The sequence below is a fragment of the Stigmatopora nigra genome, chromosome 12, assembly GCF_051989575.1.
Source record: "Stigmatopora nigra isolate UIUO_SnigA chromosome 12, RoL_Snig_1.1, whole genome shotgun sequence".
NCBI lineage: Eukaryota > Metazoa > Chordata > Actinopteri > Syngnathiformes > Syngnathidae > Stigmatopora > Stigmatopora nigra.
The window spans coordinates 6,509,151-6,531,336 of record NC_135519.1 but is presented as its reverse complement, the minus strand read 5'-3'; the positions used below and the strand labels follow the sequence as shown (position 1 = coordinate 6,531,336).

General features: G+C 43.0%; 3 protein-coding genes across 9 annotated transcripts; 2 read left to right on the top strand and 1 right to left on the bottom strand.

The window, feature by feature from the left end:
* Nucleotides 1–165: 165 nt before the first annotated feature.
* Nucleotides 166–22,120, bottom strand: LOC144205190 (2-oxoglutarate dehydrogenase-like, mitochondrial). 4 transcript variants are annotated; one of them, XM_077729384.1, is made up of 32 exons: nucleotides 21,978–22,120; nucleotides 21,804–21,900; nucleotides 20,952–21,166; nucleotides 20,712–20,873; nucleotides 20,506–20,608; nucleotides 19,060–19,175; nucleotides 18,680–18,834; nucleotides 18,462–18,608; nucleotides 18,301–18,391; nucleotides 18,055–18,234; nucleotides 17,858–17,986; nucleotides 17,500–17,679; nucleotides 16,860–17,012; nucleotides 16,682–16,784; nucleotides 16,382–16,510; nucleotides 16,104–16,254; nucleotides 14,778–14,905; nucleotides 14,445–14,623; nucleotides 14,208–14,279; nucleotides 14,006–14,131; nucleotides 13,837–13,909; nucleotides 13,240–13,403; nucleotides 13,024–13,178; nucleotides 7,865–12,619; nucleotides 7,623–7,718; nucleotides 4,962–5,090; nucleotides 2,277–2,443; nucleotides 2,042–2,107; nucleotides 702–757; nucleotides 564–638; nucleotides 411–506; nucleotides 166–356 (listed from the first exon to the last, which is right to left on the bottom strand). In XM_077729384.1, the coding sequence occupies exons 3-24, from the start codon at nucleotides 21,162–21,164 to the stop codon at nucleotides 12,496–12,498; spliced, it is 3,033 nt and encodes a 1,010-aa protein (XP_077585510.1). In that variant the 5' UTR covers nucleotides 21,165–21,166; nucleotides 21,804–21,900; nucleotides 21,978–22,120; the 3' UTR covers nucleotides 166–356; nucleotides 411–506; nucleotides 564–638; nucleotides 702–757; nucleotides 2,042–2,107; nucleotides 2,277–2,443; nucleotides 4,962–5,090; nucleotides 7,623–7,718; nucleotides 7,865–12,495. The 4 variants fall into 4 exon arrangements, with proteins under 4 accessions (XP_077585510.1, XP_077585512.1, XP_077585511.1 ...); XM_077729386.1 differs by having other exon boundaries at nucleotides 166–238; XM_077729385.1 differs by having other exon boundaries at nucleotides 707–757.
* LOC144205193 (putative vesicular acetylcholine transporter-B) lies at nucleotides 3,316–5,387 on the top strand. The gene has a single exon (XM_077729392.1). The coding sequence runs from the start codon at nucleotides 3,475–3,477 to the stop codon at nucleotides 5,053–5,055; it is 1,581 nt and encodes a 526-aa protein (XP_077585518.1). The 5' UTR covers nucleotides 3,316–3,474; the 3' UTR covers nucleotides 5,056–5,387.
* On the top strand, nucleotides 6,689–11,632 carry LOC144205191 (choline O-acetyltransferase-like). 4 transcript variants are annotated; one of them, XM_077729391.1, is made up of 15 exons: nucleotides 6,689–6,805; nucleotides 7,429–7,492; nucleotides 7,572–7,763; nucleotides 7,835–7,953; nucleotides 8,186–8,239; nucleotides 8,310–8,490; nucleotides 8,668–8,845; nucleotides 8,912–9,081; nucleotides 9,177–9,277; nucleotides 9,352–9,480; nucleotides 9,990–10,112; nucleotides 10,188–10,323; nucleotides 10,515–10,577; nucleotides 10,656–10,793; nucleotides 10,873–11,632. In XM_077729391.1, the coding sequence occupies exons 2-15, from the start codon at nucleotides 7,454–7,456 to the stop codon at nucleotides 11,185–11,187; spliced, it is 1,938 nt and encodes a 645-aa protein (XP_077585517.1). In that variant the 5' UTR covers nucleotides 6,689–6,805; nucleotides 7,429–7,453; the 3' UTR covers nucleotides 11,188–11,632. The 4 variants fall into 4 exon arrangements, with proteins under 4 accessions (XP_077585517.1, XP_077585515.1, XP_077585516.1 ...); XM_077729389.1 differs by having other exon boundaries at nucleotides 10,515–10,793; XM_077729390.1 differs by having other exon boundaries at nucleotides 8,668–9,081.
* Nucleotides 22,121–22,186: the final 66 nt, after the last annotated feature.

Sequence of the window (22,186 nt, the reverse complement as noted above, 5' to 3'; positions counted from 1 at the left end):
TATCATTTTTTTTCTAAGTGTTTATCCCCCCCTGCTTTCTTCAAATTTTATTTTCTAAGTGTTTTGCTGTTTTTTGTTAATCTAATGTTTTCATGTTTACTTGTAAATAAAATTTTCAACTCTGATTGTGACTTGCATTTTTTGTTAGATAAAGACCAACACATGTATACATTTCAAAGCTTTTATTTTGAAAAACTTGAATAAAATGAAGTAATTCCTCTAGTCACCAGCAGAAAATCTGGAAAAACAGGAAATCAGCTTTTATTTTGAAAAAGTTTGTAGATAGGTTCCCGCTGGTGTTACAGCATCGTAAAAAATCGAATCTTCTCCACCCCCTGGTGGAGAAGATTCGAAAACTGAAAAAAGGGGGGTTAGTACAGTTAGTTAAAAAAGCAATGAGAAAGGCTCACCTTTTATTTTGAAAAACTTCATAGACTGGTTCCCGTTGGTGCTCCAGCATCGTAAAAAATCGAATCTTCTCCACCCCCTGGTGGATTTCTGGAAAACTGAAAAAAAGGGGGGTTAGTACAGAGTTAAATAAAAAAGAAATGAGAAGGGCTCACCTTTTATTTTGAAAAACTTCATAGACTGGTGCTCCAGCATCATTAGAAAAATGCATTCTGCCCCCTGGTGGAATTCTGGAAAATAAAATGAGAAGGGCTCACATTTTATTTTGAAAAACTTCATAGATTGGTTCTTACCTAACCTCCTGAGGCTATCTGTTCATAGGCAGAAACCAGGTCCCCTCTGGTGGATTCTGAAAAACATAGGGGTCAGTACAGAGTGAAATAAAAACATTGAGAAGGGCTCACCTTTTATTTTGAAACCTAGTCCCCCTTGGGTGGAATTTTGAAAAATAAAACATTCACAAGGTCCTACCTTGTATTTTGAAAAAAACTCAGATATGCTCAGGCAGAACAAATCTACAAGTTTCCAAAATAAAAGGCAAGACCTTGGAAATGGTTTTATTTTTCAGGTTTCCTGCCTTTGTGGAGATAGGCTCAGACATGAAACCTGGTCCCCCTTGGGTGGAATTCTGAAAAATAAAAACATTCACAAGGTCTTACCTTTTATTTTGAAAAAAAAACTCAGATATGCTCAGGCAGAACAAATGAGGTTTTTTTTCAAATTAAAAGGCGAGACCTTGGAAATGTTTTTTTTTCCAGAATTCCAGCCAAGGGGAGCAGATTTCCTGCCTATGTCAAGATAGGCTCTGGCAGAACCAATCTCAACATAGGCAAGAAGGTACAATAGATTAAAGTACAGACTAGCGCCGAACATCAAAATTTGACAAAACTACCTCCTACATTTAGCTTTTTTCTATAAAACATTAAAAGGCAATATTAGACAGTCTGCTGTAGAGACTGAAAATATATCAGGATCTTGATCATGTGGTGGGAAATTTGAAAACACTGGACAGGGCCCTACAAGGTTAAAATAAATCCTACTTCTGCCTCAAGTTTTCAGTCAATTATTTCAAATCCATTCTTAAAAAGTAAATATACAAAGAGCTTCAGTTTTTCTCATTATGTTTAAATGAGTCAAAAATGACACCTGCACTATTATTAAATAAATCTGTTTTGTCGAAACCACATTTAAAACTAATATGAAAAAAGGTCCAAGCCCTGAGGTCTTTAAAAAAGTTAAAGGGCTGAAAGTTTATAATTTATTTATGGTCAGTTCAACTACATGGCAGATTTTTTTTCTAAGTTCAGAAAGATGTGAAAAGCCACATAGAAACTCACAAGCAGAAGTTACTCCTTCACTTGCCACTAAAGTATTTTTTTTTAAATTTACTTCAATAGGGATGAGCCTACTTTACAGTTTATCATTTATCCCAGCCATGTCAGGTCTACATTATCCGCGATAATCGAGGGATTACTGTTTATTGCTTGTGTGGGTGACTTATCCAGTTTTTTGTTATTTAAAAAAAATGAATGTATCATGATGGAAATCGAGCCAATTGCGCAAAGCCCTGAACCCTGGCGATAAAAAAAATTACACGGATAAAGAAAATCGCAACTATTTAAAAAAGACTCACTTTGTTATGGCGTCGGCAAGCTGCTTCTTTCTTGTTGTTTCCCAGCAGTCGGTGCTCGTTGAGGGGCTGAAACACACAAAGGAATGATTTCGTTTTAAACAGTGAGCGATCGGTAAAGCAATGTCGCCCATTTGTTTGCAAACATTTTGCCGTCTGCACACACATGGGGCTACATCGCGTCAAAAATCACTCTTCAGACGAACTGGAGGTTCGAAATCCCCAAATGACAAAGTACCAAATGTGCAGCATCGTCCCGTGAGAAGTTTGGCAGGATTTCGTCGGCAAATTGTCACTTTTGAGCTGCTGTGCAGTGCACGCACGCACGCACGCCCGTCTTCTTTCCGGAATCATCACCTGTCTGGCGTCTGACGTCGTCTATTTGAACTCTGGCCTCGGCCACGCCTATTAAAAAAGGACACATACATTTTTTTTTCATAATAACGTGCATTAGTCAGTATATGTTTGTGTGGAGGAGCTGTAAATGCTTTTTGGTTGGACTTTAATACTTCAAAGAAAAATACATTGTTTTCATAATAACATGCATTGGTCAATGGCTGGGACGAGGGCGGGGCTGTAAATACGTGTTGATTGGGCTTTCATACTTCAAAAAATACATTGTATTCCTCCTAACGTATGTGGGGGAAGCTGTAGATGCTTTTTGGTTGGGCTTTAATCCGTACAAAAGCGTATACAATACATGTAAAACGCTGCAAGCCGCCTCACATACTGAAGAAGCAACATCATCGGATGGAGATGTGAAACCAGATGGAAACTTGGCTAGATCTTCTTCAGAATCTATTTTTGTGGGAGACAAGAGAAGCATTGTGGACTGTTACATTTTACATCTCATTGGACCTTGTTGAGATATCAATCTTTGTCTTTGGGTCCAAATTAGTACTACTGTACGTAGATGGTTACGAGGCAATTTGTGCTTCTCGCCAGGGTTTTGTCTAGGCAAAAGTTAAGTGTCCAATGAAGATGTCTGGTCAATAAGCTCTCAAACGCTTTGGCCTTCAACTCTTGGGCCTTCCCAGTACACAAGCCGTAAACGGTCTTTCTTTTCAGTACATTTCAGTGTCTTTGATTCAGAGAACCATAGAATAATTAATAAATAATTTTGAGGAACATTTTTTCCCCAATGAATAATTGTTAAGTCAAACATTTGTGATGATTTGATTCTGACGTTGTTTGAGTCCCCCTCCTTTTTTAAGCTTCTCTAGGCATCACGCTTTTAATTAGCATAAAAGGGGCCCACGTCACAGCCTTTTTTTTTTTTTCCGTAGACGGATGGGAGGGGTTGCCGACTCTGAGCGGTGGATCGCGGCAGATAGCGCGGAGAGCCAGAGCGGCCGGTCTGAACAAGCCAGCGGCGACAGGAGGCGGGGATGGCCAGAAAGTTGAGAAGCGGCCAGTGATTCTTCGTGAGCAGCGCCATGGAAGCGGAGGCCAGCGCGGGACTGGCAGTAGACCACGGTCCGGATCTGGATCCAGGTCCTGGTCCAGCCCAGGAGGCCGCTGGCAAACTGTCCCGGCTCGGGGAGGTAAGAGAGCGTCTGACGGGCGCGGTGCGGGAGCCGGTGGCGGAAAAGCGCATCGTCCTGGCCATCGTGTGTGTGGTGCTGCTTCTGGATAACATGCTGTACATGGTGATCGTGCCCATCGTCCCGGACTACCTGGAGGGTCTGCGGAAGGCAGGGGCGGCGGCGGCGGGGAGCGGCGTGGGCAACGGCAGCTCTACCGAGGGCAACCTGGAGTTGCAGATCGGCGTGCTGTTCGCCTCCAAGGCCATCGTGCAGCTGCTGGTCAACCCCCTGAGCGGCACCTTCATCGACCGGGTGGGCTACGACGTGCCGCTGGTTATCGGGCTGGCGGTCATGTTCGCCTCCACGCTGACCTTCGCCCTGGCCGAGAGCTACGGCTCGCTCCTGGCGGCGCGCGGCATCCAGGGCGTGGGTTCGGCCTTCGCCGACACCTCGGGCTTGGCGCTGATCGCCGACCGCTTTGCCGGCGAGGCCGAGCGCAGCAAGGCGCTGGGCGTGGCGCTGGCCTTCATCTCCTTCGGCAGCCTGGCGGCACCCCCCTTCGGCGGCGTGCTGTACCAGTTTGCCGGCCGGCGGGTGCCCTTCCTGGTGCTGGCGGCTGTGTGCCTGGCCGACGGGGTGGCCTGCCTACTGGTTCTGGAGCCCTTCTCGCGGCGTGAGCGGGCTAACATGCCGGTAGGCACGCCCATCCACCGCTTGATGCTGGACCCCTACGTGGCGGTGGTGGCGGGCGCGCTGGCCATCTGCAACATCCCGCTGGCCTTCCTGGAGCCCACCATAGCCGAGTGGATGGAGCGCAGCATGGGGGCCAGCCGCTGGCAGATCGGCATGACCTGGTTCCCGGCCTTCTTCCCGCACGTCCTGGGCGTCTACCTGACGGTCAAGCTGGCCGCCAAGTACCCGCACCTGCAGTGGTTCTACGGCGCCGTGGGCATGGTCTGCATCGGGGCCAGCTCGTGCACCGTGCCGGCCTGCCGCACTTTCGGCCAGCTGATGGTTCCCCTCTGCGGCATCTGCCTGGGCATCGCCTTGGTGGACACGGCGCTGCTGCCCACCCTGGCCTTCCTGGTGGACGTGCGCCACGTCTCCGTCTACGGCAGCGTCTACGCCATCGCCGACATCTCCTACTGCGTGGCCTACGCCGCCGGGCCAGTGCTGGCCGGCAAGATCGTGCACGACCTGGGCTTCGCGCAGCTCAACCTGGCCATGGGCCTGGCCAACGTGCTGTATGCGCCCGCCCTGCTGTTGCTCAGGGACGTGGCCAGCCTCAGACCCTCGCACTCCGAGAAGGACCTGCTGCTGGACGACCGCCCCGCCGGACTCTACCAGGCCGTCAAGATGGAGCGCAAGGACAGAAAGAGGAGAGAGCTCTGCACTACCCTGGACAGTCACCACGACGGCGGCGTCCGGACCTTTGCGCCACCGGCCTCCTTTGACGAGGAGGAGGAGTCCTCGGGTGGCGAGTATGCCTGAGTGCCAGCCGCTCGTCTAAGACACCAAGAAATTTCCTGAATAAGAGATGAAATTAATTATAATCTAAAATAAATCTAATGTAATGATCAATTTCCCCTTTAAATGACCATTTTGCCATTTTAATCTCAGAAATGTGGGCATTATAACGTGGATACTTTCTTCTTTTGACATTCTGTGATCAATATTACCCTATTTTAAATGGTTCCATTTCCCAATTGAACGTCAGATCTCTCGCTTTGTCATCTGATAAATTTCCTGCGAGTACCTGCACATTTAAACATGACCATGTGATGCGAAAATGTCCCAAAATCAAATAGAAAGTGTCCGAAAATGCAAATGTATTTATTTGAAATGAAAAGGACGTGCCAAATGTACAAGTGTGTCTTTTCAGCTTCAGCTTTTTGCAGTAGTCAAATCAAGTTGAAAATTGAGCTGCTATCAAACTAAGAATTATGCAAAATGATGTAAGTGTGTGTGTACGGTAAATGTGTGTCCTTTTAGTTTTGACATGGTGTATTTACGGAATGCAAAGCCTCAATGTATGATATGTCTAATCGTGTACATATATGTACAGTATATACTGGTGTACAGGCATTAAATGGAGATGATGTCAATCGCCTTGCTTGTCTTTTGCTTTTACAACGCACTCTTTTATATTATATACACTGTTTTAAAATATGGAAATACTGCAGACCAATCAACAGCTTTTGGACTTTTCACTATTAAAGTACTGATACGGATTTGAAGAGTAAAATCTTACATATCCTTTTTAGACATATGTAGCATTTTGATAGATGAATTTTAAGCAAGGAGGATTTTTTTTATATTTAATAAAATCTGAATTTGAGCATTTTTATTTACTAGCATTTACTAGCATTTTTTATTGTACTATGTAGTATCAAACTAAACTTTAAAAAAATATGTAATTTAGCACTTTATAAGAATATTTGAAATTTTAAATACGTTATTAAAATATGTATACTCAATGGCCCTGAAAGATGCGCATCAACAGGCAGTCTTTTTGGTAAAAAAAATTGAACGTACATTGATGTTTAATACATACTATGAAGTTTAATACATACTATGAAGTTTAAAAAAATACTTTTTGTCAACATTCAACATCAACTATAAAAAAGTATGTATCTCATGACTAATATAGCAAAAATATTGATGATTTTTATGATTGAGAGCTATTGTTTTTGCAATAAGCAAAGTGGCATCTAAAAATATTACAATTTGCAAACTGCTCTAATTTATATTGCAACTTTGACAAAAAAAAAAACGAATTATTCATGATGGAATTAAAAGAAACCCAATGGCATTGATCCACTAGCATTAACTTTTGTTAATGTCAATGGCGTACAACGAGTTAAACACTACGCGGGGGGAAAAAAAAGACCACAAATAGTGACAACCTATGAGTGTCTACTTTTGAGGAGCTGTCCATTGTCCTGAAAAAGGGTTAAACGAGGACAAACTAGTAGGGCCAATTTAAAAAGGCTTTGCAATATGGCCACACAAACGAACGAATCAAAGTTGCTGGCGAACGGATGGACTTCGGGGAGGAGCCGTGACAGCGGCACCCCCACCACCGCCGCCGACGCGCACGCCGCCATCTCTGCGGAGACGCAGTGAAGGACTTTGGAGTTCAACATCTTGCTGTTTTTTGGGTGTGTTTTTTTTTTGGGAGGGGGGAATGCGTCACAAAAGCAAATTTCAGGGCGTCGCTGTGGTTTTTGTCTACTCGGAGGTAAGACCGGCTTCATTTGGGTTTGGGTTTGGGATTACGTTTCATTTTTTGCAATCTGTCACTCATTAGAGTTGGGCGGCATACTGACAGGAGATCATTGATATTCTGTATTTCAAAATCAAATGATGTATTTGTAAATTTGAAATGTGAGATCTATTGAAAGCCGGATATTTGGGTCATTGTTCAATGTTTAACTTGAATATTTGACTTACGAATTATTAGTTGTGGGGATGTGTCAAGTTTGCCAATTTGATATCAGGATGCTTTTAAAGCAAAATGATGATTCTGATTACAATGATTATTATTATTGATGGTAATTGCACCACTTATCCATTATTACAAGTCTTAGTCTTTTGGTAATGTATCATTACATTTTATTTCTATTATCTGCATCATAATAGTGATCAATATTTTAAATTGATATTAACCTTTACTTAGTATTAGTCTATTATGCATAATGTGAAATAACTGACATTTTGTTTGATTTTAATTTGATTGTTCAGATAATGTTTGTCATTCTTACATCATTCTGCTTATTGAAGTATACTTCTCCACCAGTTTATTTAAATATGATGTATATTAACCAATACTTAATTTTTTTGGTCTATTTAAACGGAATCAAGTGTTTGTCTGCAGCATCACAGGAAAATGTCAAATGTCAAGCGAGAGCCCACCCAAGATTCTCACGTAATTATTAGCCCATCATTTCACATCATATTTTCCAAAACATTACAGACTTACCATTTGATTTTAAAATGTTCTCTAGACTATGCCCAAACTACCCCTCCCTGCCTTGAAAGATACTTTAGAAACATACCTGAACTGTGTCAAACACCTGCGGACCCATGAGCAATTCCAAAAAAGTCAGCAGATCGTCCAGCGGTTTGGCGTTCCCGGAGGCATGGGGGAGCGACTACAACGCAAGTTGCAGGAGAAGAGAGAGAAAACAGACAACTGGGTACATATAGCTTTTTTTGTTTTTTGTTTTTTTAGTTTAGCAAGAATGTAATGTGTTTGAATATTTTGTAGGTATCTGACTACTGGTTGAACGACATGTACCTTAACAACAGGCTAGCGTTGCCGATCAATTCCAGTCCTGCCATCGTGTTCCCAATCCAGAACTTTACAGCGACCATTCATTCTGTAAGGTAACGGTTTTTACACGTTTTAGAGCATCAAAATTTGACAAAAAATGACAATTTTCCATTCATTTCCAAAGACACTTTTAAATGCTACAAAAATGTTCCATCCACTCTTTTCCTGCACTGTTGATGCTCTAGAAACAAACAGTTTTTCCATTTACTAACATATTAACAATAGTCAAAACAAGAAAACACATCCAGAACCATATTTTTCTAACGACTTCCTTCTTTCTTGTAGGTTTGCGGCCAACTTGATCTCCGGATTTCTTGAGTACAAAAGTCTGCTTGATGCGTAAGTCTGAAAAGATATAAAATGGGATATTAGACTTCAAAATATATGGCTTACAAAGTCACGTGCACAGATGTGCCTTACCTGTCGACGTGGCCCGAGGTCAACTTGCCGGAAGCCCTCTTTGTATGAAGCAGCACGACCGGATCTTTAGCGCCTACCGTGTGCCGGGTCGTGAGCGGGACACACTGGTGGAGCGCCGAGGAAATGCCGCTCCACAGACGGAACATATCATCGTGGCTCGGAAGAACCAGGTAAGATGGCAAACCAGGTACAGAGACACCCTACACTACAGCCTACACCATTGTAATTGAAACTCTTGGAAGTAGGGATATCTGACTGACTCACTGACTGGAAATCAGGTGGCACGGTCTAATGTGCAAATTCATGTAAATTAGGTATGAAACAATTTCTTCTGAACTTGTGGTCAGTTTTTTGCACTGGACGTGGTCATCAATTTCCGCCGTCTGACCGAGCAAGACCTCCAGACTCAGCTGGAGAAAATCATGCAAATGGCTGCCGATGAAGGCGAGCGGCAGCCACCGATTGGTCTCCTCACGTCCGATGGTCGCGCAGAGTGGGCGGATGCTCGTCTTCAGCTCATGAGCGGTACGGGCCCTTTCCGTGGCAAACGACGACACGGTGGTTCCGTGAACGTTCCTGGTTCTCCCGCAGAGTCTACCAACAGAGAGTCTTTAGACCTGCTGGAGCGCTGCCTTTGTTTGGTCTGCTTGGACAATGGCGACGATGGCGAGCTGACCGACAGTGCTCGGGCGGCATCGATTCTCCACGGGGGAGGAGCGGGCGCCAATGGGGGAAACCGCTGGTACGACAAGGCCACTCAGGTTTGTGCGGGTCAGAGGACATCTAAGCACTCCTCAGGAAGCACTTCCGAGTCCTCACAGAGGGTGTCGCTCTGAAAACACCATCATATTTCCAGTTTGTCGTAGGAGCTGATGGCTGTTGCGGAGTTGTCTGTGAGCATTCGGCATTTGAAGGGATTGTCCTGGTCCAGTGTGCAGAGTACCTCCTCAAGTACATGTAAGTATTAAATTAGCAGAAGTTGTATGCCAAAGCAAGAATCGATTTTACTGACGTCTACATTGGGGCACCAGGGTAGGGAGTCCGTCAAAATCGGTCCGCGCCGCAGGTGTAAACGAACTGCCATTGCCGCGACGTCTCCGCTGGATATGCACTCCGGTCATATATAAACACTTGGCCTCATCTGCTGGCAGACTTGGAAGGTTTGGCTTTCCTTTACTTTTTGGATGAATGAGAGGTGGTGACTTTGTGAATGGGAAAACTGGCAGGCAGGAGAGATTGGGAACTCACACCTGTTTTTTCTACCTGAAAAAGACAAGCCCTAACTGACGATTTCACTTCATTGTGCTTGAGCGCCCAGTACTGAAGACTGTGAAAAGCACCCACACCACAATGTTTTGGGTTAACTTTTTAGTTGGTTTTAGTTTTTACTAAGACGATTAGAGACCAAGACTTGCCTAAGATAGGCCCTTAGAACCAAGAAAAAGGCATGACCAAGACTTTTCCCCCCCCCGAGTCCATTGAGAGACTTGCCCAAGACCGGAACTCAATGACTCCAAAATTTAATTTACTTACACAAGACGGGAACTGACTTAGACTGAGACCTTTATCTGTTGAGACCGACTATAGACTGAGACATCTGCAAGACCAAGACTATAAAAATCAATGACAAGAACCCTGTTCAATCAATGCTTCCCATGTTTCTGCAAAGGTTGTTGGAGAATCTTGACATCAACGTCTACAAATTCCACCAATATGGGAAAGAATTGATCAAGAGCCTAAAAATGAGCCCAGATGCCTTCATTCAGGTGGCGCTTCAGCTGGCCTACTACAGGTAGGATAAAGTTGAACCACCTGACAGAACAAAGACCCAAGCGTTTTTAAGTCTTTGTATCTATGCTGAACCCAGATGTCATGCCAGAGCAGTATCCACTTACGAGAGCGCCTCCATACGACGCTTCGAGGGTGGCCGAGTGGACAACATTCGCTCGGCCACGCCAGAGGCTCTGGCTTTCGTTCAGGCCATGGCCGACGAGAAGGAGAAGGTAAGGGGGTTTGACTTGACTTGCAGAACACCTGGATGACTATTTCACCAAAGCCAGACTTTTAAAGTCGGTGGTATGGTAGGCTTTGTCTGATCATATTGAAAGCGATGGCCCGGTTTATGACAGAGTTAAAGATGCCAAGCTGTGCACCACAACATGAGAACTGTTTGATCCTCGCTCATTTCTACCAGGACGCAAAGAAAATGGAGCTGTTTGAAGCCGCCATAGCAGCGCAGACCAAGAATTCCAGCAAAGTAGCTCTCGCCTTCTTCTCACAACCTCAAATTCACATTAAAAAACACAAATCAACTGGCTTCTTTCTGTTTATCAAGGCAATCATGGGGCTGGCAATAGACAACCACCTTCTGGGATTACGCGAAATGGCACGAGACCAGAAGATGGAGAATCCAGAGATCTTCCAAGATGAGACCTATCGCATCAGTAACGAGTTCCTTCTCTCCACAAGTCAGGTAATGTTTAACATTTAAATCTGCGGACAATCTATACAAGCAACCGTGAAGTCAGTCCACCAGCCTGTCACTCTTTTAGGTCCCCACCGCTAGTGAAATGTTCTGCTGCTACGGACCCGTGGTCTCCAACGGATATGGGGTATGCTACAACCCTCAGTCTGACCATCTGGTCTTCTCCGTGGCCAGTTTTCGAGAGAGTCCACACACGTGCTCGTCACAATTCGTCCAAAGTCTGGAACGGGGGTTGTCGGACATGCGGGACTTGTGTCAAAAATGTCAGCGCACCCGCGAGCCGAGCCGGAGCGCCACCCTGGAGATGCCCACGGGTGACGTGGGCATGAACCAGGAAGCGCCGCTTGCTCTTACAAAAACACTAAACCAGATTCAACTGTAGCCTGGATTTAAGCTTGAGAAAAAGCTAATGGCCATGGTGCAATAGTACTTTGAAGCGTCTCCTACTGCATGTGGTGTAATGACACTTGGTAGGAAACATATTACTTACACGTATAGAATATTGCACTTATTTACAGTGCATTAAAATATCTATGTTATATTGCTTCCATGAAATTTTGCCAGTAATGGATTGGACGTCTAGCACAGTGAATGACAGCATGTGAAGTTAAGGATAATTATTATTATCTTTTTAAATAATCATTATTTATATTTGTAATGAAAATATAGGAGTTGGATGAGTGTTAGAAATCACTTATTTTATGTAATGTGTAGCAACTGTGAAGCAAATCTATTTATTTTTATATATAACGTTGTTGTGCAATTGAAAAGAAGTCTGTGAAGTCATTATGTGTATTATGTGGAAATAAATCATGGTATTGACCGCTTTATGCCTGAATTTACAGATCAAATTGGAAGAATATATATGTATAAACAAATATTATATTATTTAACTTTAAATGCAGTTTCTGAAAATGATGATGACTATTTTCATGCATTTATGTGCTTTAGAAAACATATTTCAATTCAGGGATCAAGGGGTTAAACTGGCAAACTTGTGGAAAGCACAGTTGAAAACAAAACCACTTGTAATCTTGCAATTATTTTTAAGCGGGTGTGACCGAGTGTCAGAAGAGCTCTTCACGCCTCTCCAGCTTTGTTGCGTTGGGAGCCAGAAAAAAAAAACAACAACAACAAAAATAATAATTAAATATTGGCAAACAAGTCTCAAAGCCAGCTGGCTGATGTCTGCTAATGATGCGAGCTGTGACAATAAAGAGCACATGCAAAACACGCAACTCGCGACGCCTGTCAAGAGTACTTTAATTACCAAATACAAGACGTACAAGTCATCCTTGTATATGAAGTACTGCTCTTGGACTGACTACAAAAGTGGCTTAAAATTAAGCCGCCTTAGTTTTGACCTATAAAGTCATTATGGTAACAGAAATTTAAAAAAAATGACTATTGACACCATACTAAAATTTTCAGGTAGATATATTAATATAATTAATATTAACAAAATAATCTATGTACCAATTTCAATTGTAATCTTTTTTTTTTTTTGGTTTAGATATAGGGTTTAAAAAAACTTTAAAATGTATTGGATTTTAAATGCGGTAGTTGTTTTACGTTGTATTGAAAATGGTATTTTCTGAGTAAAGATATTAGGTAATAATACTGTGATTATTGCTAGCTTTCTTTTTGGTGGCAAATTAAAATCAGATACAAGTTGCACCTCTTGTTGACTTCAAGCTTTCCTCCCCTGGAAGGCATTCAGGTCAAAGGCCAAGTCCAGGAACCGTTTCAGCTCGTTCAGATGGGTGGACCTGTTCCCCGTGGCAGGGGCGGCCGCGGGGCCCCGCCCGACGTACCTGAAACAAAAAATTCTTACTTTAAAAATCATTTTTCTGTGGCATGGATTGAGTGTATCTCTCCACCAATGGCAGCCAATGAGATGACTGATTTCCAAGAGTCAAATCATTGTTCAAAACAAAGTGAACCTCAATGTCCGGCCTGTCAAATCATATAAAATTCATGAAGTACAATCCTATTATTTACTGCTTTTAATTTAAAACTGCAAATCAATTGAAAAAAAAAGTTGAAAAACAAATACCGTATTTTCTGGATTATAAACTGCATTTTCTTAGTTTGGCTGGGCCCGAGACAAATCCTCAAGTATGACTAATATAGGTTTTTCTTTCTGATTTAACAAAAAAAGCCCCCAAAGATTAACAAAAAGTGTCCAAAAATCTACAGAATGCTGAGCGACTCTCACCAGACAGGACGCTTGTTGGCCACCACGGTGAGGAAGCGAGGCCTGACATAATCGTAGTAGCCCATGTTCTTGTGCTCCTCCTGACACCAGACCAGCTCGGCGCCCTCGTATTTCTCCGCCTCGATTTTTACCAGGTCGAAAGGGAACGGGGAGATCTGCCAAATCAGACGGGAAATTGTAACGCTCGCCAGATTTTGCGCTTTGCCTCCCTCCCACCTGTTCTAGTCTGACGATGGCGACGTCTTTCTCCAGGTTCTGTCGCCTTCTCTCTTTGTTCAGATCGTAGAAGACTTTTCCAGTGCAGAAGATCAACCTTCTCACCAGGGGGGCATTTTGACTGGACAGGCCGTCATCTGGGATCAGCCTCTTGAATTTCGTGCCTGAAAAAAGTTAGAATGTTATTTTAACACTTTACAGAGGCCATCTTTTAACTGATTGGATAACATTGATGGCACTAGACGTCCAATCCGTTCAGACTGTGAAAAAAGGTTCATTATTATTTTTTCAGGAGAAATCAAAATGGGAAAATAATATTTTTTAAGGGCCAAAAAAGGTCAATTGTGAGCTGTAGATTCATTTGACAACTGATTATGCAATTAATCGTGACAGCCCTAGTTTATCCGATTTTAATGGAGTTAGTGTAAATGTAGTGTTTAATGTGCAATTTAAAATGAATGGTGGCGAGTCAATATTTTTAATGTTAAATTGTTTTGTTAATGGTTTAGCAGAAGGGTTAAGATTGTTTAAATGACCATCTCAAAATGATCATTATCCTATAAAAGGCTTAATGAAACAACATGTTTGAAAGTCCACCTTTGGCCAGGTCTTCAAAACTGGATCGGGCGTCGGGGTGCCTCAGCAAAGATTTGGGAGTGAATATAATCAGCTGTAAAAGAAGAAGAAAAAAAGTTTGGTTGTCAAAGCAAATGCAAAATTAAAAAGCTGAAAAAACCCCAACAAAAGAGAGTTTGTGATGCTTTACCGGCTTCCTGAAGGGGAGGAGGATCTGCCGTCGGAGTACATGACAGTAGTTAGCCGGCGTGGAGCAGTTGACCACCATCCAGTTGCACTCGTACAGCTGCTGCACCTCGAAATCCCCACCCAAATCCTTCACGCGTAAAAATAAGAAACCGATGTGATCTTTTTTTCATGCTGGGAATTGTTTGTCATTTTCTTTTACCTACCGGAAAGTGGTCCGGGTCATCTGTGCTCATTTGCAGAAAGCGCTCGGGTCGCGCGGAGGAATGTTCCGGACCCTAAAAAACGGGGAGGAATTTATTACCAAAGTCATATCACAATTCGCTGTGGTCTAAATTGAATCTTCTCCATTCATTGTGCACCAATAGAAGATGCTAATGAGAGCAAATGATTATTACAGAGAAATGCCATTAGCTGATCTCCAATCAAAATCCTCCTCTCACCATCCCTTCCATGCCGTGCGGCAACAGTAGAACGATGCCGTTATGGCGGACCCACTTTGCCTCGCCTGAGCAGATGAACTGGTCGATGATGCACTGGGCCATGTTTTGGAAGTCTCCGAACTGCGCCTCCCAAAGCACCAGAGCGTCGGGGCTGGCCATGGCAAAGCCCAGCTCGAAACCTAAATTAAATAAATAAAAAACCTCCTGATAATGGACAAATTTATAACACCAGATCAAAATATTATACAGCAATCATCACAGCTTCTTTTCCCACTCACAATATATTTGAATGTATAGAACAATATATTTGGTTACATTATTCTGTATGCCTACCCAGCACGCCGTACTCCGATAAGGAACTATTGCAGACGGTGTAGGGGGCCTGGTCGTCCCAAAGGTGGTTCATGGGAATGCAGATGCGTTTGTCCACTTTTTGGTCATGAAGAACATGATGACGGTGACTAGGAAACACACACAAAAATGAAACATAAAGTTACGATTCCAACAGAGTGGTGCCTTGAGATAAGGGTTGACCAGGTGAGGCTTTACAAGGGATATAGTAGTTAGTATATGTTGATATATATTAGGAAGCCTTTGGTGGTGATGGACAATATGAATTAGTTCATTATAAATTCAGGATTCAAGTTTGTAACAACCTCAACAACCTAGTGTGTCTTCGGGGACCCCATTAGCGTGGAAAAGGGGGCGCACGCATTCCCACACCCAAACACGTCAAGTTGGGTGTGCCGCTGATAAGCGCGCTCAAGTGGAACGCGACAATATGCTCGGCTCCTGCGAGGAGGCAACGTGAGCGACGGAAGAAGACAAAGTGTTGACGGAAAGAATCAGAGCAGATTCGAAAGAAGAGGAAAGAGAAGATAGTTGCCTCGCCATGTGTCAAAGCATGACAACACAGTGGAGGCGACTCACGTCCCTGGAGAACCAAGTGATTTCTCACCAAAACAAGCACTGATGTATGTGCCGATCTCCCCGAGCTAACTCGCAATTCTCAACTATAATTCGGCCAGTGGTGAATCAGCCCAATTAAAAAGAAAATAAAGGGGTTTAAGGACAAATGTCTAGATATCTCTTCACTCCACCCACCAACTTTTGTTGTGCTATGTCTACAAATGATGAAGGAATAGTTCAAAATAATAGAGTACACATCAAAAACAGTAAAAAATATACCAACTACTTAATTCTGTGTGAATACTAATAATATCCCAAAAAAAGTTTTCGGTGTAACGGTATGCGTTTCAAAACTCATGTAAAAAAAGAGTAAATCAGGTAATCAGGTAATTAACAATATTAATGAAAAAACTAATGTGTTCTAAAAAAGAAAAAGACCAAACTATAAAGAAGCTCATCCAAAATAAGCCAAATTATTTAAAACAATAACAAACAAACTACCATAAAATATTCAAAAAGATAGGGTATAAAACAAATCAGTATAATGGCAGCACTTTTCATGAAAAAAATAAATGTAGTATACAAAAGTCAATCATTGTTAAATGGATTGAGATCAATGGACGTTCATTATCATTGTTATTTTTAGTACAACTTGTAATGCTCTTCATTGAATATTTTGATGTAACTTGTCTCTGAACCTTATTTAATAAAATAAGTCAAAAAGTATGAATGAATGGAACGGAAACTCACCTGAAGGTGCCTCTTTCCACATCTTGCCCACTGAGCCTGACGTGGATCCCGTCTTTGAGCAGTGAGCCAAAGGCCATGTACTCCCCCAAGGCCCAGTCCAGCTGACCCTTCCTCACCAAGTCTCCCCGGCTTCGCAGAATACGCGACAGACCTTAAGAGGGAACAAAAATAAAAGCCTGAGAAGAGAACAGCGGGATGACAGGTGGCATCCTCAATTGGAGACACTAAAAGTTGGAGATTTCTTGGAAAGGCACAACAACGGCGTTAAAATCTCTCACCGGGATGGATCGTAAAATCCTCCAAAGGGACAGAGCTGGCGGTTTGCCCGATGTGCTGAAGGACCTCCATGTCCAGTCCGGTGGGGGGGCAACTCATGGTCTTGGGTTCCCCTTCTGTTGTGAAGAATTCTACAAAAAAAAACCAAAAAATCTTCAGTGTGCATGTGGAATGAAGACTTTTTCGATCCATCAAAAATGTGTAAATATTAACTCATTGGCTGCACTAAACCATTTGAAGTGGGAGGCTTGGCTATTTCTAAATATTGATTTGATAAACTCAGAAATTTGGTGGTTTGTCACCCGGCCACGGCGAGTCCAGCCAATGACGGATATGCGAGATCTTCTCGTCCTTGGAGCTGGCGTACGCCTCCTCGCATATTTTGTCGTATTTGGCCACTTCCTCCTGCGAGATGTACGTGCACGTTAAAATATCACAAACGAAGACAAACATGAGATTTGGAGAGAAAGTCTCAAAGACCTCATATTCCTGCAGTGTGACCACCCGGTCGGCGATGAGTTTGTCCGAGAATTTCTTGAGCACGTGCTCCTGTCGTCGGATCTGTTTGTACATCAGCGGCTGTGTGAATGACGGTTCGTCCATTTCGTTGTGCCCAAAACGTCTGTAACACACCTGGCACAAAAAAATCTTTGTTTTTGGATCGTTGATTTCAATCATTCCATCAACGAGTGACCAACTCATTTAAAAGAAAAGCCATGATTGGATGTCTGGAACTGTCCATGGTACTGAAATGGGTTAAATTCTTGTAAATAGAAGCATTTGGAGAATACAAAGGGAGATAAAAAATTACAAAAACAATGGTGTCAATATTAATAAAGTTTTACAAACAAAATACAGATAATTGAATTAAAATGCAGAAAAAAATACAAAAAATTGGAAAAATTAAATTAAAATGAATAGAAAATACTGACAAAATTAAATAACTAAGTTTAAAGGATTAGAAAAATATGTTTTTGTAAAATATAAGAAAGAGAATGAGTATCTTTTTTAAAACTGAAAATATTAGAAGGTTCATTTTCTGCCGACCTCCCTTTTTGAATGGATTGGACGTCTGTAAATGACAGCCAATTCGCTAAGAGCCCGAGAGCAGAGGACTCACCAGGTCTATAACCACATCTTTGTTGAAAGTGTTCCTCCACTCGGCGGCCACACGGCACACGTACACGACAGCCTCGGGGTCGTCGGCGTTGACGTGGAAGATAGGCGCGTTGACCACTCGGGCCACGTCGGTGGGGTAAGGTGACGAGCGTGCCATGCGGGGGTCCGTGGTGAAGCCAATCTGCAAAAATGACATAACTGACAAGAAATCCCCTTTTTGTTGTTTGCTTGTTTCTTTGTTTGTCTTGCTGCAATTACTGCAATCCGACATCCATTTTAGTTCATTCCTAAATCTGCCTAAAATACATTCTCACATTGACAAGAATAGATGTGTCCAATGCATTTTGACGGCATCTTACCTGATTGTTGACCACCACGTGGATGGTCCCATGTGTGGTGTATGACGGCAGTTCACTGAGGTGGAACGTCTCATACACGACTCCTTGTCCGGCAAAAGCAGCGTCCCCGTGCATCAAGATGGACATCACCTGGAAAAATACACCTTCTGGTTCACAAAAAGTTTGGACATCAAAGACACGGCGTATCCAACGGGTACCTTTTTCCCGAGTGCGTCCCCCCTGTAGAACTGCTCGGCTTTGGCCTTGCCTTGGACCACCGGGTCAACCGCCTCCAAGTGAGAGGGGTTGGCCATGAGGGCCAGCGCAATGTTCTTCTCCGTCCCCCGGTTTATTCTTTCGTGGTACATCCCCAGGTGGTATTTGACATCTCCGGAACCCTACGGGTGGATAATGGATGGGTTGAAAGTTTATCATACTAAGGACTTTCGTACAAGTGTCCTCACTTCATCTGCCGCTTCTAATTTGGGGTCAAACTGACAGAAGATCTGGTTCAAGTCCTTGCGGATTACATTGGCCAAGACGTTAAGTCGACCGCTGGAAGGAGATGGAAGGGTGTGGTGGGATTTTAGGTGACTTTGACGTGTTACAAATGTGTGGAGCTCACCGATGCGGCATTCCCATGATGACGCTGTCGACGCCGGCGGCGCTGGAGCTGTCGATGATGGTCTTCAGAGCCGGGATGAGGACTTCGCAGCCTTCCAGGCCAAAGCGTTTCTCCGACGACCACTTTCTGGCCAAGAAGTCCTCAAATCTATTGTAAATGTGGTGGTCATTTTCCAAAAGTGCACTCAGTGAAATGTAGGCCTGATTTTTTTTGCTGACCGCGTGGATCTGATGAGGCGAGCCAGCAGCGTTCTCTTCTCGTCACTGCTGAAGCACATGATTTCCGGGGTCTCGAACTTCTGCCGGATCCATTGGCACTGTTCCACATTGTTGATGAACATGAATTCCACCCCCACGTGCCCGCAGTAGGACGCCTGCCATGGGAAATTGACACTGATCACCTTTTGATCAATATTACAATAAGTGACGATCCAAAATGAATTCAACTGAACTCCTGGATCTATATTTCCAGTATATTTTTAATTGCTACATGCCAAATAAGTTTGCTGACAAGTACGGCAGGTTTGCTTCAGGCTGTGAACTGCCAAATAGTTGAAAGGGTTGCTATTATTTTGAACAGTGCAGCGTCACTCACTTACCTCAAGTCGACGTATGACCTCCCTGAGAGGAAGCGTAGTTTCTCCCCCACCAATGAAGGTGGTGTGAGGCAGGCGGAAGCGCCGGTCCAGGTCAGACTCGTGCAGCCCGTAGAAAGCTGGCACCAAGCAACAAAAATATATACATATTTAAAATGAGTTCAAGTAAATACAACGGTCAATAATACACATTTCTGTGGCAAATTTCACAGCCAACCACAAATTATGAATTGCGTGTATTTGTACAATATGATTGTTACGGCTGGCAGCCTGTACACACACTATGTAGGAGGGGTGTGGTTTCTTTTCTCTACAGGTAAATGGACCTGTGGCTCCACCCCACCTGTGACAAAGCCCTGCCCAGGCCAACACAGCTGTAACTACTTCCCCATCATCACTCCTCCAATCAAGATTCACTTCCTGCCCTTATTTAAACCCTTTTTATTTGACAGTACTGGCTGACTTGCTGACTCGCAGGTTTGATTCCTGACCGACTCCCTTGGCTGCCTATGATTGTAATTGCTGAGGCAGTGGAGTCCTTTCCTTCCTTAGAAAGCACATGGTTTAGTGCAGAGTAAAGTTTGATTGTCCCAGCTTCACCTGTTAATGTGAGTACGTTACTCCTTGTTATATTTAGTATTTATGTTGGCAAAGTTAAAGATTTTGGGTTGCATAGGGGGACTTGAGATAAGTTTAGACACCCCGGGGTATACATATAGTTTGTGCATTTAGACACGTAGTTATTCCCCTGTCTACACTTTGATTACATCAGTTCTAACAGTGGCACCCTTTGGCCTCATTTCCTGTATTTTGTGGGTGTTCATTTGGACACCTGTCTGGGAGTTTTTTTTTTTTTTAGTGTTTATTTGAGGGTGCCACTTTAACATCTCGTGCTTCCCCTATGTTATCCCGTAGTCTTGGTTTTTGTGGACTTTGTTGTAAATAAAATATCACTGAAGGCTACTTGCATTGTTTGTCTGGACTCATCCTTGACCGAACCCGTCTGCTGTGGTAGTTTCGACTCCCTGGTATATCTTACCCCAGGGGGAGTCGTAACAGTGATGGTGAAGGTGGACAAGCGGAGCACCTGAACGAGCTGCTTAAACTCAAAACTCACGAGATGTATAGGAGGAGACAGGTGCAAATTACATTAAGGGGGGGATAAAACAAAGGGACCAGGAATAGATCCATGTACTGACCAAGTAAATACCTCATTATGTCTGATTAGTCAGCTACTAGAACACAATGCTATGTTGCCACAAACCATTATTTTGACCATTGATTATCACAGATTGTTTTGGATGTAAGACATCTTATTGCGTCCAATGGAAAATGACTTTCTATTCCTTTGGGGTTTACAATAATTGTAACTAAACATGACTGACATGAGAATGTCTTGAAAATTAGTCAAATTTTTTTGTATATCATATTGACTATTTCATTGCTCACCTAATTTATCAATAGTAGTGATCAGGTCAGAGGGAATAAATGAGTCCAGGTCAGCATCCAAGATTCCCAGTGGATCTAATTGAGCAACATGATGACCACGAATCTAGGAAATAAATTTTTTTTAAAAAAATTACAAAGCCATTGATGTCCAATATATTTGACATGTGATAAACAAATGATTGGACATCTATCCAGTTAAATCTAACCTGATAGGCTCTTATGAGCGTGTGCACAGCGAGGTGGTCTTCCACCACTTTCTGTGTCGCGTCCGGCGAACCAGACATGACACGACCCTGAAGAAGCTTCGTGGGGGGGCTCTCCACCCCCTCACCAGATTTCTGGACGTTACGGAAAAAGGCGTCCCACGACTGGAATGCCAGATTCAAAAGATGAACGAGGGATGGATGTTTTTAACATTAGAATTTTGAGATTTTGCACTTGGCGACCTCATGGACGTTGTTATGATCGTCCAACCAAGCAAAATACATGTCCTCCATGTAGCTGGAGCTGCTGGTATTGGCTTGGGTGGGAGATGCATCGGAGGAGCAAGGTCTACTGGGATGTGGCCTGCGGGGTGCCGGAGTTGCAGTAACAGGTCGCCACCGTGGAAATCCTAAACTAGATCTTAAAAGGCCGGCTAGTGCACGGAATTGTTTCATGGCTGGAGAGAAAAGGAGGTTGTATTAAATTTATATTGCAGTCCTTTTTCCACTTTTATGGGAACTATTTTGTTTCCTAAAGCAGGATTTTATTGCATTTTTTTACTTTATTAGAGGAGCACTTATGTGATTTGTTTTAATGTCTCACTGCAAAGGTGTAAAATCATGAATTGCATTTAAAAAGATGCATTGGGCCACCAAACGTCAAAAATGTCTCCAAACCAAATGTTTGTCAAACTTGTAGTTGATTCACAATCTGTCCTCCCAGTTTAAATGAATTGGACATTTTGTGTCATGCAATGAGTTAGAACACTATGAAAATAATCTTGGCATTATTTCTATTCATTTTGATTTAATCAATTGCTCTTGTATTAACATTGCATTAATACATAAACATACTTGTGATGACATAAAAACGCAATTTTTAAAAATCTTAACATAAAAACAAATGCAAATGACACCCCCAAAAAGGGAAACAAGACCACCCAGTTCTTTACAAGGCGGACAGATGCAAAGTCAACGTCCTGCTAGTGGCAACTTTGAATGCACACACACACTAAGAGATCGCTCTGAATTCGAACGCAATGTCTTTTCACAACATAAAAGTCAGATCGGAATTGAATGTTAGATCTTCCTCACCTGTTTTTGCCACGATCGATGGGTGCCTTTTGTGCTATGTGACGGGTCCTCTAATCCGTCGTTTCAATGCAAATCCTGCATAATCTGCCAGTATGGCCTGTGTGACGTATAGTTAAATGCGATAAGTGCAAAGGACACATCGTTTGTAAAACGTTCATGTGCGTTAACGTTTACCTTCAACTGCTGCAATGTCATCGACGCCCACTTCCAGGTGGAAATGCAGCTCACAAGTCCAGGACACTGCAAAATAAACGCTACTCTTGTTTACTTTTTGACTGATTTTTTTATTTTTTAACCAAAAACCTGCCATTGAGACCTTGATTTGCTGCCATCTCTCACACTCCAAAAGGATTGAACGCCTAAGAGTGATACATTTAGTCAAA

Bases quoted from the DNA above. Each gene is read 5' to 3' on its own strand.
- LOC144205193 (XM_077729392.1), top strand. From the start codon at position 3,475: ATGGAAGCGGAGGCCAGCGCGGGACTGGCAGTAGACCACGGTCCGGAT.
- LOC144205191 (XM_077729388.1), top strand. From the start codon at position 7,454: ATGTCAAATGTCAAGCGAGAGCCCACCCAAGATTCTCAC. The intron at 7,493-7,571 runs GTAATTATTAGC...AATGTTCTCTAG, and splicing joins AGCCCACCCAAGATTCTCAC to ACTATGCCCAAACTACCCCT. The intron at 8,240-8,309 runs GTAAGTCTGAAA...TCACGTGCACAG, and splicing joins TACAAAAGTCTGCTTGATGC to ATGTGCCTTACCTGTCGACG.
- LOC144205190 (XM_077729384.1), bottom strand. From the start codon at position 21,164: ATGAAACAATTCCGTGCACTAGCCGGCCTTTTAAGATCTAGTTTAGGA. The intron at 20,609-20,711 runs GTTAGATTTAAC...TTTATTTCCTAG, and splicing joins CGCTCATAAGAGCCTATCAG to ATTCGTGGTCATCATGTTGC. The intron at 16,255-16,381 runs GTGAGAGATTTT...TTCCCTCTTAAG, and splicing joins GGATTTTACGATCCATCCCG to GTCTGTCGCGTATTCTGCGA.